Source organism: Sceloporus occidentalis, unplaced genomic scaffold, assembly GCF_023333645.1.
Source record: "Sceloporus occidentalis isolate IW3139 unplaced genomic scaffold, rSceOcc1.0.p SCAF_4, whole genome shotgun sequence".
Taxonomy (NCBI): Eukaryota; Metazoa; Chordata; class Lepidosauria; order Squamata; family Phrynosomatidae; genus Sceloporus; species Sceloporus occidentalis.
In genome coordinates, this window is record NW_028316984.1 from 84,701,083 (window position 1) to 84,713,628 (window position 12,546).

The 12,546-nt window shown below is 43.7% G+C and overlaps 2 protein-coding genes across 3 annotated transcripts in view; one reads left to right on the plus strand and one right to left on the minus strand.

The window, feature by feature from the left end:
- STX3 (syntaxin 3) overlaps nucleotides 1-1,421 on the plus strand; it is a 54,967-nt gene extending 53,546 nt beyond the window's left edge. For both annotated transcript variants that reach the window (XM_089520656.1, XM_089520658.1), the window contains one exon: nucleotides 130-1,421. The gene's annotated coding sequence lies outside the window, so the exon portion shown is untranslated. The remainder of the gene's footprint in view (nucleotides 1-129) is intronic.
- Nucleotides 1,422-2,197: 776 nt separating this feature from the next.
- On the minus strand, nucleotides 2,198-8,464 carry MRPL16 (mitochondrial ribosomal protein L16). The gene is made up of 4 exons (XM_089520660.1): nucleotides 8,317-8,464; nucleotides 5,403-5,468; nucleotides 3,056-3,204; nucleotides 2,198-2,876 (listed from the first exon to the last, which is right to left on the minus strand). Exons 1-4 carry the CDS (start codon nucleotides 8,366-8,368, stop codon nucleotides 2,391-2,393), a joined length of 753 nt encoding a protein of 250 aa, XP_089376786.1. The 5' UTR covers nucleotides 8,369-8,464; the 3' UTR covers nucleotides 2,198-2,390.
- Between the last annotated feature and the right edge of the window lie 4,082 nt (nucleotides 8,465-12,546).

Below are 12,546 nucleotides of genomic sequence, written 5' to 3' on the forward strand. Positions count from 1 at the left end.
GGTGACAGGATAACTGCTGCTTAACACATAGGATGAAGAAAATGCCTGTGTAGTTTCATAAATATTGTTTGCTATTGTGTATCACTTGACACCTCTATTATGTTCTCATAACTGCTTTGTCTTTCCTTCCAGAACAGATCTGCAAAATGGCTTTTTTTTCTTTCATGCCTCCCCTGGTCCTACAGTCTGCAGTACTTCCTCTTTTTATGGACTTATCATCACCTTTCAAAATGTTTTAGCTAAATTCCAGGTGACTGGTAAAAAAGGCAGGAGCCAGAACAACACTTAAACTAGAATACTGGCATGGTATACAAATGAGGGTGAAGATTACTAGAGCACAGGAGCCTTGTTCTAGCTTTCTTCAAACTCAGTTTTTATTGATTCACTTAGCAATCTCTAATTGGAGTTGGCATTTCAATTGTGCTGGCTCCTTCTGCCCACTGAGTAACTTCTGCAGTAAAACCAAGCATTTGGGAAGAGCCCTTAATGGTTTGTGTATCTGTGGAAGAACACAAGTTACCACCTTCTTTTATGGCCTGTACAGCTGCACTAAAGATAAGAATTAGACAATCAATCACTTGCTCTCCAACTTACACTTTTCTCCAGCTGTGCTTTCTCTTCTTGCTCAAACTATGTCGAAGGGAAAAATGACTTCTAATAGAAGATTTACATAATATCTACATAAGTTTGTGTGGACTTCTGGATAAAGAGACTGACCACCCCAGATTGTCTTTTCAGCTTCTAACCAGTGTTGTTACAGAAATGCCTGCCATTCTTCTGTTCTCAATTACCTGTGTGTGTGTGTGTGTGTGCGCGCGCGCGTGTGCATGCGCCAAAGCCATACTTTCTGATCTATGAGAGAATTCTTCAGGCTCTATCTGCAGGCATTTCTGTGGAGCCACAAGCCTATTCTATTAAGGTTTTCATCCAATTTGCCACCAGCTGTATCAATATGTATCATTTCTTATATAGGTATGTTCCACAATGCCTCAATATATTTCAAATGTCCTAGGCAAAGGGAACTTGTCACTTACTCTAACAATTTAAGCTGTATTTACTCAAGTGTATGTGGTTTCCTCCCTTCAGTTGCCTCCCTGGTAGGGGTGAGGCTGGAATATGTGTTTCCTTTTAAACCAGGCCCCATGGTATTTCTATTAGCTCCTTCTCCAGCTGCAGAAAACCATCATGTTAAATTAATCACCTGGCAGAGGAAGGGAGATCTCTGCAACCGCATGATGACCTGTCATTCCTTATAAAAATTTAAAGTCCCAGCCACACTAGTGTGTGAAATGGGCATAAGGTATTTTGTGTTGGAGAAGATCTTATTCAGAGCTTTAAAATGTGGCTCATGTAAGCTACTCTGCTAGCATTCAGAAGGCATGGATGTTAAAGGAATTTTCCTGAATAAAGAGTGAGCTTGATTAACTGGTGTCAGCTGTGATAGACTTAAATAAGAAACTGCTCAGATACTATAGTATGTGATGAATCCATTCTTTCTAGAAGGAATTGACATGATGCTCAGGGCTTGTTCCCAGTTCTGCTCAAAGGAAGAGATTAAGCTCTTGCTACTCCTTCTCTATCAGGATGCATTGTATCTCTATCAGAGATATAAGCTGCCTTCTCCCCCCCCTCCCCCCCCAAAAGGACTCAAGGCAGCTTTACAGGGACAGATACAATTCTATACTATTACCCAATGCAATTGCACTTGGTTATACCACTTATCAGTGAACTAATACTCCATAAGCAGTTTACAATGTGTAAGCTAATTGCCCGCAACAAGCTGGGTACTCATTTTAGCAACCTATCGAAGGATGCAAGGCTGAGTGGAGCTTGGAGCCCCTGGAATTGACTCACAACCCTATGGCTTGCAGTAAAGGCATTTAACCACTCTTCTAGAAAGTTAATGCTATGCCACTAGGTATCAAGTGAGACTAAGGCACATACTAAAATTCAGCACAGATATTTAAGTTAGGTGCAGCATACAAATCAAAGCTATACACACCTTGTGCAACAACCACTCAAATACTGGTACTGTAGGACAAGCTACAGAAAAAATAAAAAGGGCCTCCATGACATTTTAGGCACTAAACTAGTCAACTACAATTACCTGTTTCCGCGTAGTCTAGATGAACTACAGAACTACAATTGTGTTCTAAGGCATTGCAATCTAAATGGCAATCACTAGAATGCACAGATGTACTTATAAAAAGTAGGTCAAGTTTATTTAGCCAAGATCCATGTACTTATTAGCATAATCTGCAAGCTTCATGGTACAGGCCACTCACTGCTGATGGTAACCAGGGAGAGAAGGATACACAATGTTTTATAAAAAGCTTACTGTCAAGGAGTAAAATTATGCACTGATGTAACCACTTTTCACAAAACCCCACTTATATTCTGTCAGGAAGAAAGAATTTCCCCCAGTAGCGGCCTTTCAGTTTCAGATCATAGGGGCTTACATGTCTCCTCATCCCCAGCATGTTGGCTGTGACAATACGTTCAAAGGTCCATGGATTCTGGTTGTTACGTCGCTTCTCCTCTTCTTTTTCCCGCATCTCTTGTAGGGATTGCTGGCTGACAGCTTGGGCTGGGAAGGGCAATTTCTTCGCCACCTGGGTTAGAAAATGTTCCACCTCACCAAATTCACAGTGCCCACCTACTTCCACTATGAGACGACCAGCTTTCACTGCTGTCACATAGTGGTCTATTGCCCCTTTACCACCACCCATTCGCTGTCCTAGCCCTTTTCGGGTGATGGGCTTATAAGGAGGTGGGACTCTCCACACAGCGAACATTGTCTTGGGATTGAGGTGCCGGTTGATGGTCAAGCGAATCATTTCAAAGTGTCCCCAGCGGAGGTATCCACCACCTGTAGCCTGCAGGCAGACAGGAGGAAAATCTATTATTTTAATAGTCAATATAAGGAAAGATGTTATACATGCAGGAGCTTCCTAAAGCCACAACAAAACACCTTTTAACCTGCCCTTCCCTAACACCACAGTAGAGTTTTGTTCCATATCACAGAAGTCACAGCAAGGCGACTCGTAGCACTCACCATGATACCATATTGTCCTTCAGTGAATTCTGTGGCTTCTGTAGATGGACCACGGATATCACGTAAATTTTTGAACTCTCGCCTGACTTTAGGCAGATTGGGACTTTTCTCAACAAATTTCAGTTTTGGTTTCTCAGGAATAGTGATGCCTAGAAGGGACAGAATTACAGACTTATTTAATACTTGTAAACCATACAGAAGCATTACTAGAGCAACTGATTCTGAAACCACTTACACGTGTCTGTGTATAACTTCAAGTCACCTGCCAACATAGCAATCGCATGATTTCACAGGGTTTTCTTAGGATATAACTCAATGCTTACATTTGGGTTAATAATTGAGGAAAAAACTGGATACCTTTAAATATTGCATCCCCAGCTACAGAATATTTCACTGATTTCTTCCTCCCGAGTACTGCCTCAAATTTTCTGTGAGGTTCTTTGGGGGATGGGAGCAGATACCATTATCATGTTAACAGAAAACAAAAAGGCAATTGGCCTTCTTGAGGTGGCAATACTGCAGCCATGACCCTAGCCAATGGTGAAGGATCATTGGAGTTGTATTAGATGGGGAAAGCTGGCACTGGGAGCTTTCAACATCTGCAGGGCCAAATTTGCCCATTACTGAAGTAGAGGCTGCTAGCAAAGGCTACTAGAAGCTAGGACTATGTGGCAAAGGGAGTTACCTCCAGTATATCCAAGAGTAAAAGGAGCACTTGAAATGTTCTCAAGAAAAGTCTGTTTTGATCTTTCTCCCTCCTTACAGTGACTAAGGATATCAAGGATCTATGTACAACTCATGTGCATCTTTGTACAAGTGTATACACTTGAGGAAAGCAATATGAACTGGCCCTAATTTCGAAGCTGATTTGTCACAGACTTCAATGGATTCATCTCTCCCTATCCTACGGGTGGGAATTCTGATGATCTCCAGATTTTATTGAACTGAAACTCCAGCAATCTCACCACTATGTCGATTAGAGCTGCTGCGAGTTAGTCCAGTAACAGCTGCACAGCTGCACAATTGTCATCCTTACCCTACACACACATACACATACCACACACACAACAGCCATGGTATTTCTGATTTTTATATATGGTTATGAAACCTGGACAGTGGAGAAAGCTGGTAAGAAGAGAACTAATTTGAGATGTGGTGCTGGAGAAGAGTTATATGGATAACGTGGATGGCAAGAAAGACCAATGAATGGGTTTTTGAGTAAATCACGCTTGAACTCTCCCTAAAAGCCAAGACAACTAAAGTGAGATTGTTACACCTTTCGCCATATCATCAGGATACATAACTCAGAAAACACACCAATGCTTGGTTAGACAGAAGGTATTAGGAAAAGAGGAGGGCCTCATCCTAGATGGATAGACTCAATCTGGGAAACCACAGCCATGATTCTGCAAGATCCGAGCAGGGTAGTTGATGACTAAGGATTTTGGAGATCTCCCATTCATAGGTTTGTCATAAGTTGAAGTTGACTTGACAGCAATTAGCAACCATAACACACACTGTGTATACACACACACCCACACACCCCTCCATATTTGCAGCTTTGATGATTCACGGATTTGATTAATATATTCTCTCTAGGAATATCTAGGTCCTTTAACTAAAAGTTGCACTGAAAGATTCCTAGAGAGAATACTTTACTAGGCATTTGTAGCTCCTCCAGTGCATTTCTATGGTCAGTGTCTATCAAACGTTGACCACAAAGTTGCACTGGAGGACCTAAAGATTCCTAGAGAGGTGTCCTCTCAGGTAAAAACATGGTGTTTTTGTTATTTGTGGTCTTTCCATATTCACAGGGTCTTGTGTCCTTAACCCTAGTGAAAATGGAGGGACAAGTGTATATTCAACAGCTGGTTCTGATCACTATGCATACACCAAAGTATTAGATGGGGAAAGCTGGCACTGGGAGCTTTCAACATACTTTTAACCTAGAGAGCTGAGACTTCATAAGTGGATAGGTACAGGGTACATAGGTAGTGTTCCTGGATATGAGAATGTGTATATAGAGGAGTTCTTTGTGCATTGGTAGCTGTGTATTCTGTGAAGCCCCTTGGAGAGCAATATTGATTTCAGAAATACACCACCCTTTTCTCCATGGAATTCCAATATGATTAATTCCAATTTACAGTACAGACCTTTACCTGTCTACTTGGAAGTAAATACCACTGGATTTATTGGTGCTTCATTCCCAGTAATTGTGTATAGGACTTACTATCCTGCTGTCTGCAGCTACAGCTAAATACTAGTTACAAAAATATATTTCATGCTACCCCCGCTTTTTTTTAAAGAAAGAAAGCACATATTTTATGCCCATTGTTCCTCAGCATACCACTGTAATCTGGAGGAAGGACAAATTTCTTCAAACCAGCAGTGAGACTTTTGCTTCCAATGGACTCTAAAGAGAAAGAGAAAATGCTTGAAGTTAATACCAAGCAAAAATTTGCCCACACAGAAACACTGACAAGGCTACCCTCCCTCAAACACAACAATTTATGTTACAGTCATAGCTTTCTACACCTGGGCTGCTGCCACACTGTAGAATCAATGCAGTTTGACACTGCTTTAACTGTCATGGCTCCATCCTAAGGAATTCTGGGATGTTTTTTGTTGTGGAACCAGAGCTCTCTGACAGAGAAGGCTGTCTCACAAAACTACAAACCCCAGAATTCCATAGCAATGAGCCATAGGAGTTAAAGCAGTGTAAAACTGCATTAATTCTGCAGTGTAGATGTGACTTTGAAAGAGGAGCCGCATGCAAGAGGGACAGAAGAAATACTGTTTCTATATGGTATAACTTCTTTGATTACTTTGGCTGCATCCACACTGCAGAAATAATAGTCTGAAAACGCTTTAACTGCCGTGGCTCTATATGCTATGGAATCTTGGAACTTGTTGTTTGTTGTGGCACCAGAGCTTTCTGACAGAAAAGGAGAAATGTCTCACCAAACTCAATTTCCCAGAATTCCATAGCATTAAGCCATGACAATTAAAGCAGTGCAAACTGCATTATTTCTGCAGTGTAGATACAGCCATAGAGTTCTAGAAATAAGTTGAGGAACACAGATCATCAAGGAATACTAAAAGATAAAGAAGTGCAAATTTCAGTCTTTGCGTATTCAGAAATAATTAAACAGTCTTGGCTAACTGGTTCCTCCTGTAGAAAGATGGAGGGACAGCAATTTCAAGAAAAAAGGTATCCAGGTGCTGGCTGCTCACAGGACAAAAAAAATAACTGTTCTTTTCACAAGTAACTGAAGGCAAGTTTCTGCAACTAACAGAAACTAGGAATGGGCCCAAAGATGATCTAATCTGCTGTTGCTTCCCTTTTAGGTGAAGAAGCAAGGGTTCATAGAATCCTAGAGTTGGAAGTCTCCACAATGGCCATCCAATCCAAACCCTGCCATGCAGGAACTCACAATCAAAGCATCCCTGACAGATGGACATCCAGCCTTTGTTTAAAGACCTCCAAGGAAGGAGACTCCACTGTCAAACAGCCCTTACTGTCAGGAAGTTCCTCCTAATGTTGAGGTGGAATCTCTTTACCTGCAGCTTGGATCCACTGTTCCTGGTCCTAGTCTCTGGAGCAGCAGGAAACAAGCTTGCTCCCTCCTCAATGTGACATCCCTTCAAATACTTAAACAAGGCTATCATATCATCTCTTAACCATCTCTTCTATTAAAGTAGAATTCTAAGCATGCTATAGGTCAGTGTTGTGGCAAGTGCCACCTCCCTGGGGGCAGTGGGAAGATCCAGGAGGGCGGTGAGGCAAAATGGGGCAGCAGGGAGGCCTACAGTTGAAGTACTGGCACGCAAGAAAGACGAGGGGGGACCAGTGGCCTTGATGTTTTGTGGGGAAAGCACCCCTCAGGGGAAGGAGCATCTGAGGTTGATTCTTGGAAAGAGTCCTTCACATCAGAGAGGCTCCTGTAGTTAAAATTTTCTATGCCAGTCTCCAGTTCAGAGTGTGTGGCCTCTGTAAACTCCCTACAAAGGACTGAGAGTCCTTCCTCGCTGGGAAGAAGCTTCTTCTGGGAGCAGCAGCCATGCAGCCTGCCGGTCTGCAACTGAGATAAATGCCATTGGTTGGCTGTTGTACAAAGTGGCTCATCCTGGGATAGGTGTTGGATGGGTGCTAGGGTTGTCACCCAAGAGAAAAGGCAGCAGTAGCCCAAAGAGGTTAGGGAACCACTGCTATACATGCAACCTTTCACAAGTATATACTGCTTGTCCTTCATCTATTATTTCTCCAAGCTCCTATCTTACATAACTATTGTAGGTTTGAGGATCCTGTCTTTTGCATCCCGTCATTATAGGTACCAGCCTTCAGTGTGTCAACTTATTGCAAGCCCATGAATGCTATAGGGTTTTCTTAGGCAAAGAATACTCAAGAGGTGGTTTTGCCAGTTCCTTCCTCTGAACTATAGCCTACAGGCCCTGGTGTTCATTGATGGCCTCCCATCCAAGTACTAACCAGGACTAACCCTGCTTATCTTAATTCATAGCACAAGATTAAAACAATTGTGAAGTGTAAGAACTACAGGGCAGCCGAAGAGTCTTCCTTGAGGCTGGAGGCCTCTCCTTCTTTGGAAAAGAGGGGGGTGGGGATCTTTCAGGTCCTCCGTTTTCCTTGAAGGTCCTCCTTTTTGAGCCTAAGAAGCCTGAATTTACATTTCTACGACTGTTTTAAAAAATTTTTATTTAAATATGTCCTCAGTTTTCCTTGAACTTATATTTCTTTGTTTTAAAAATGCTTTCTCTTTGGCCATGTCCTCCATTTTTCTTGAAGGCCTTCCATTTCGAGCCTGACCAAGAATGTATTTACATTTCTATTTTGAAGCTCTCTCTTTGGCCCCGTCCTCCATTTCCCTTGAATGTCCTCTATTTCGAGCCTGACCAAGAAGCCTGCATTTACATTTCTATTCTAAAGCTCTTTACAGTATTTGGCCGCATCCTCCATTTCCCTTGAATGTCCTCCATTCATGTACATTTCTTTTATTAAAGCCTTTTCTCTGGTCACATCCTCCATTCTCCTTGAATGTCTTTCATTTTGAGCTTGACCAAGAAGCCTGCATCTACATTTCTACACCTTTCAGCCTTTTCTTTGGCCATGGTCCTCTATATTCCTTGAATGCCCTCCATCTTGGAGGCTGGGAGGCGCCTGGTCAGCCTGAGATGAGCAAGAAGGAGCCCTGCTCCGGCCCTGTCTTCCCTAGAAGCCAATGCCGCCCTCCAAGGGCCCTGACCTGCCGGAGCCCCGCGGAGAGCGAGGAGAGGGCTCCCCGGCCGCCTCCACATGGCCACGGGGGGCAGAGGGCCCAGAGAGCCAGACTCAGCAGGGCCAGGACTCAGGAACAGCTCGCAAGCAAGGAGGGAAGGGCAGCCGGGCGGAAGTGCGGCCTCACACTTCCGTTGGCCACGTGCGTCGCCTTAATCCGCCCCATGACGACACTTCCGGCAAACCGCGTGCAAGGAAACAATAGACGCCGGTTCTTGGTTCCGGGAAATAAACGACCCTAGACTTTTGTAGTGCTTCTGTTCCACTTTGGCTGCTCTGGCTGGCTGCCTCCTCCTGTTGCATTCTGGGATTTGCAGTAACATTTCTATCTAGGGTTGCCATAAGCCAGGACCTCCAAACCGGGACAAATGTAGGACAACATGCGAAAAAATGTGATGATTTTTAAAAAATGTTAATCTGAATGCATGTTTCTAAGGCATGATCAAAATGGAGAACATTTTGGCATTATTCCTAGACAAAAAAATAAAAATCAAGACAGGGGTGTATATATTCAATAATAAAAATCATGGAAAAATAAATAAGAAGCAATAATAAAAATTAATAAAATAAAAAACAAGAAATAATAAAAATTAATAAAATAAAATAAGTATTTTATATTTTTAAAAAATAATTAAAAAACCCCCCAAAAAACCCAAGGGAGACCTAATGGCCACTGACTCAGCTTTCCTCCTCCTCCTCCTCCTCCTCCTCTGCCCCAATTCTGCCCTTCAAGGCACCCTCCAGCTCCTTCCTCCTTCTCCTTCTGCTCCCCCCCCTCCTCCTCCTCAGGCTGGCGCACACACACGGAGGGAAGTGGGGCAGGCGCACGCACTGCCGCTGGCCCCTGCTGAGGCCCGGGCGGCGCGCACCAAGGAGCCCATCCCCTTTGGCCAGCTGGCCATTAGCTGGCTGGCCAAAGCAGGGGACAAGCTGCTTTAGAGCCCCCTGCGCACGCGGGCAGGAAAGCCCTGGCCCTGGTATGGGAGGCACGGCGGCAGCGGCGGTGCTGCCGCCAAGGAGGAGGAGGAAGGTGGAGCTGGAGGAGGAGGTGGGTTGGTGCTGACCACAGTCCCACCACTCCAGGAAGAGCAGGAGGAGGTGGTTTGGCGCCGCGGCCAGCCGCATTAGCGGCAGCGGCAATGGCCGCAGGAGTGGGCCCCGAACTGGGACCAATGTATGGCTGGGGGCCAAACCGGGCCGGGACCGGGAGGGGGCCCCAAAAGCGTGATTTTCCCAGTGGCCACCGGGATATGGCATCCCTATATGTAACGTTTCTAAAATCCATCAGTGATACCTTTATTGGCCAACCAAAATGCACAATATACTTGTTGCAAGCTTCTGAAGCTCCATGGGCTTCTTCATCAGGCAAGATGTTACAAACCAAACAGGAGAAAAAAACCAACTGGAGATGTTAGTTGGATGCCTGCATGTTGTCTCAGTCCTTAGTAAAGATGTTATGATGGGGAGGATATCTTTTGCAGGCAGGCTCCTCCTCCTCCTTCTGGCCCTGCGGCAATAGGGAGATTTTCAAAGTCCATTTGCATCTCCACAGGGACTCCTCTTTTGCAATCCAGTGTGTCTCCATTCCAGCGAGGTCACAGGCCACTTTGTAGGCAGCAAACAATGGGTTCCTCAATAAGTCACCAGAGTTTATCACACGGGAGGAATTTCTCTTAATTTCGAATGAAAAGAAAGTGGGTCCAGAACGCATTCACGTGAATTCACTAGTTCAGCTAATTTACGTGAATTCGAATTGCGTTCGAACTGACTTTCCATTGTCCCAAAATAGCTTGCCATTGCTCGAAATTGCGTGTGGTAGTCTATCACGCAATAACGTTAAACCATTAAACCCCATGATTGCATTCATATTGCCATTGGATTATACTTCCAATTTCCCTTGTCTGATAAACTCCAACATGTTTTTGCATCAGCAACATGTTGGTGATGTAGAGGTAAAACATGTGAATTCAGTCCAAATTTAAGAAGAAAAAAATTGTATGCAAAAACATGGAGACTTTGTTCCCCCCCCCCCCCCTCCTGTTTGGTTTCCTTCACTGAGTCCATGTATACTCTCTCTGCTTTCTAGTGTTTAAATCTTTTAGGGGAAGAGTTGAAACTGAAGGAGAGTGGGAATGATGCAGGGCTTTTTTTATAGCTGCATCAACTCCATGAGCTTTTTGCTAAAGGGAGCATGCTTACAACAACTTTATACTGTTTTGTCATATATTGCAGCCCTTCAGACACTGGTGTTTATCACATGTGAGACTGGAGCTCTAAACCGAAGCGCTTCTGCATCAGAGTCACTTCGAATCCAAGGCAATTCATATGATGAATTATCACACGTGAAGAACGAAATTGTGGTAATTACTGGGTCAAAGCAGAGTGAGTGCACATTGAATTACCACACCAGTACATACCATATGGATTCAACGATTCAAATTGGGACCCTTGCGCATGCTCAGTGGGGGGCTGAACGCATCGTGAACCTTTGCATTTCCGAGGTGAAGAAGGGGGCCACTTCCTGCTTCCACTTTCATGTGAATGCTAGCCTCATGTGAATGACAGCTTCACGTTTCTTCTTCCCTTCTATTTCATTCTATTTTTTGACTTCATTTACTCTAGAATGTGTCCTGGCTGGGTCCTCCATGTCAGATTTCCCTGCATCCCCCACCTGCTTCCTTCAAATGTATCCAGTTTCCCTTATTCTCCATGCTCCCTAAAGTACCACCTCCCTGAATCCAATCCACTCTCCTTCCCTTTGTAACAGTTGCCTTCTCTTAGGTTGCATCTGCACTGGGGAAATAATCCAGTTTGACTCCACTTTAACTGTCTTGACTCAGTGCTATGAAATTTGGGGAACCGTAGTGTCATGAGACATTGAGCCTTCTCTGCCAGAGAGCTCTGGTGCCTCAGCAAAATAATAACTTTTATTATTATTTTAAAAATAAATAAAAAAATTATTTCACTGCAAAATAATCAGTGTAGAAGCTGCAGGTTTACTTGGAAGTAAATCCTTTGGATCTGAAGGAGACCCATTTTGGAGGATTGCATGAAATGATCCAGTTTCCTTTATTCTCCATGCTCTCTAAAATACGACCTCCCTGTATCCAATCCACTCTCCTTCCCTTTGTAACAGTTGCCTTCTCTCAGGTTGCATCTGCACTGTGGAAATAATCTGGTTTGACTCCACTTTAATTGTCCTGGCTCAGTGCTATGGAATTCTGGGAGTTGGAGTTTATTGTGGGGTCCTCGGCTCGAGGCTATGGAATTCTGAGAATTGGTTGCTCCCCCCAGCTTCCGATGGCCCCTCCGTTGCTCCCATCTCTCCCCACCAGCCTCCTGTTTCATTACCTCCATCCCTGTCTACATCTAAATCTACCCTTCCGAACACTGGAAGCAAATGGGGCAAAATTTCAGTGCAGCATCATGGGAAATGTGGGACCTTGGAGGTTTGGGGGGGTGTACCAGGATGGAAGCAAGTTGCATTCCACACCATACCAATTCGGATTTAAATAGAAGTGAGCTTGGAAACAATTTTTGTGAATTCGCTTGTTACCAAATTCATGACTCCTCATTTTGGATGGACTGCGGAAGCGCCTCGGAACGACCCCCCATAGAAAGCTATCACATGTGATAATACATCACGTTATCGCATGAATTCGCATTGTTGGATCCGCAGTGGCTTCAGATCAGAGCTGCAAAAACCTCTGTGTGATAAACACCAATGTTAGAGTATTCTTCTTGGTAATGCTGGTTAGGAAAGTTGCAGTGCAACAACATTAGAAAGGGTGCATGATTTCTGCTCCTTGCATATATAAAAATGATATTTGAAGGAGTTTGCTAAGGGCTGTGTAATAGCTGTTGCTGACGTGGGCCACCTTACCCCTGGCATCATTCTGAATTAAAAGCTTTGAACAAAAAAAATTAGATATATTTTAATAATAATCCACTCTAGCTTTTCCCCACTTTTATATTGGTACATCCCTGGCAATGACTTATACACAATTATCTAACCCCTGTCAAGACAGACTACTTTTCTGAAGGTTACTGTCTTGCAAGTAGTGTTCTAGTCTAGAAGGAAGCAGAGGAAAGAAATAAGACCAACTCCTATCTGGCAGAGTGAACCTAAAGAAAACCTGTGTTGTTGATATTGGTACTTGGTACTGAGTCTTACAATAATATGAAATTGGCACTATTT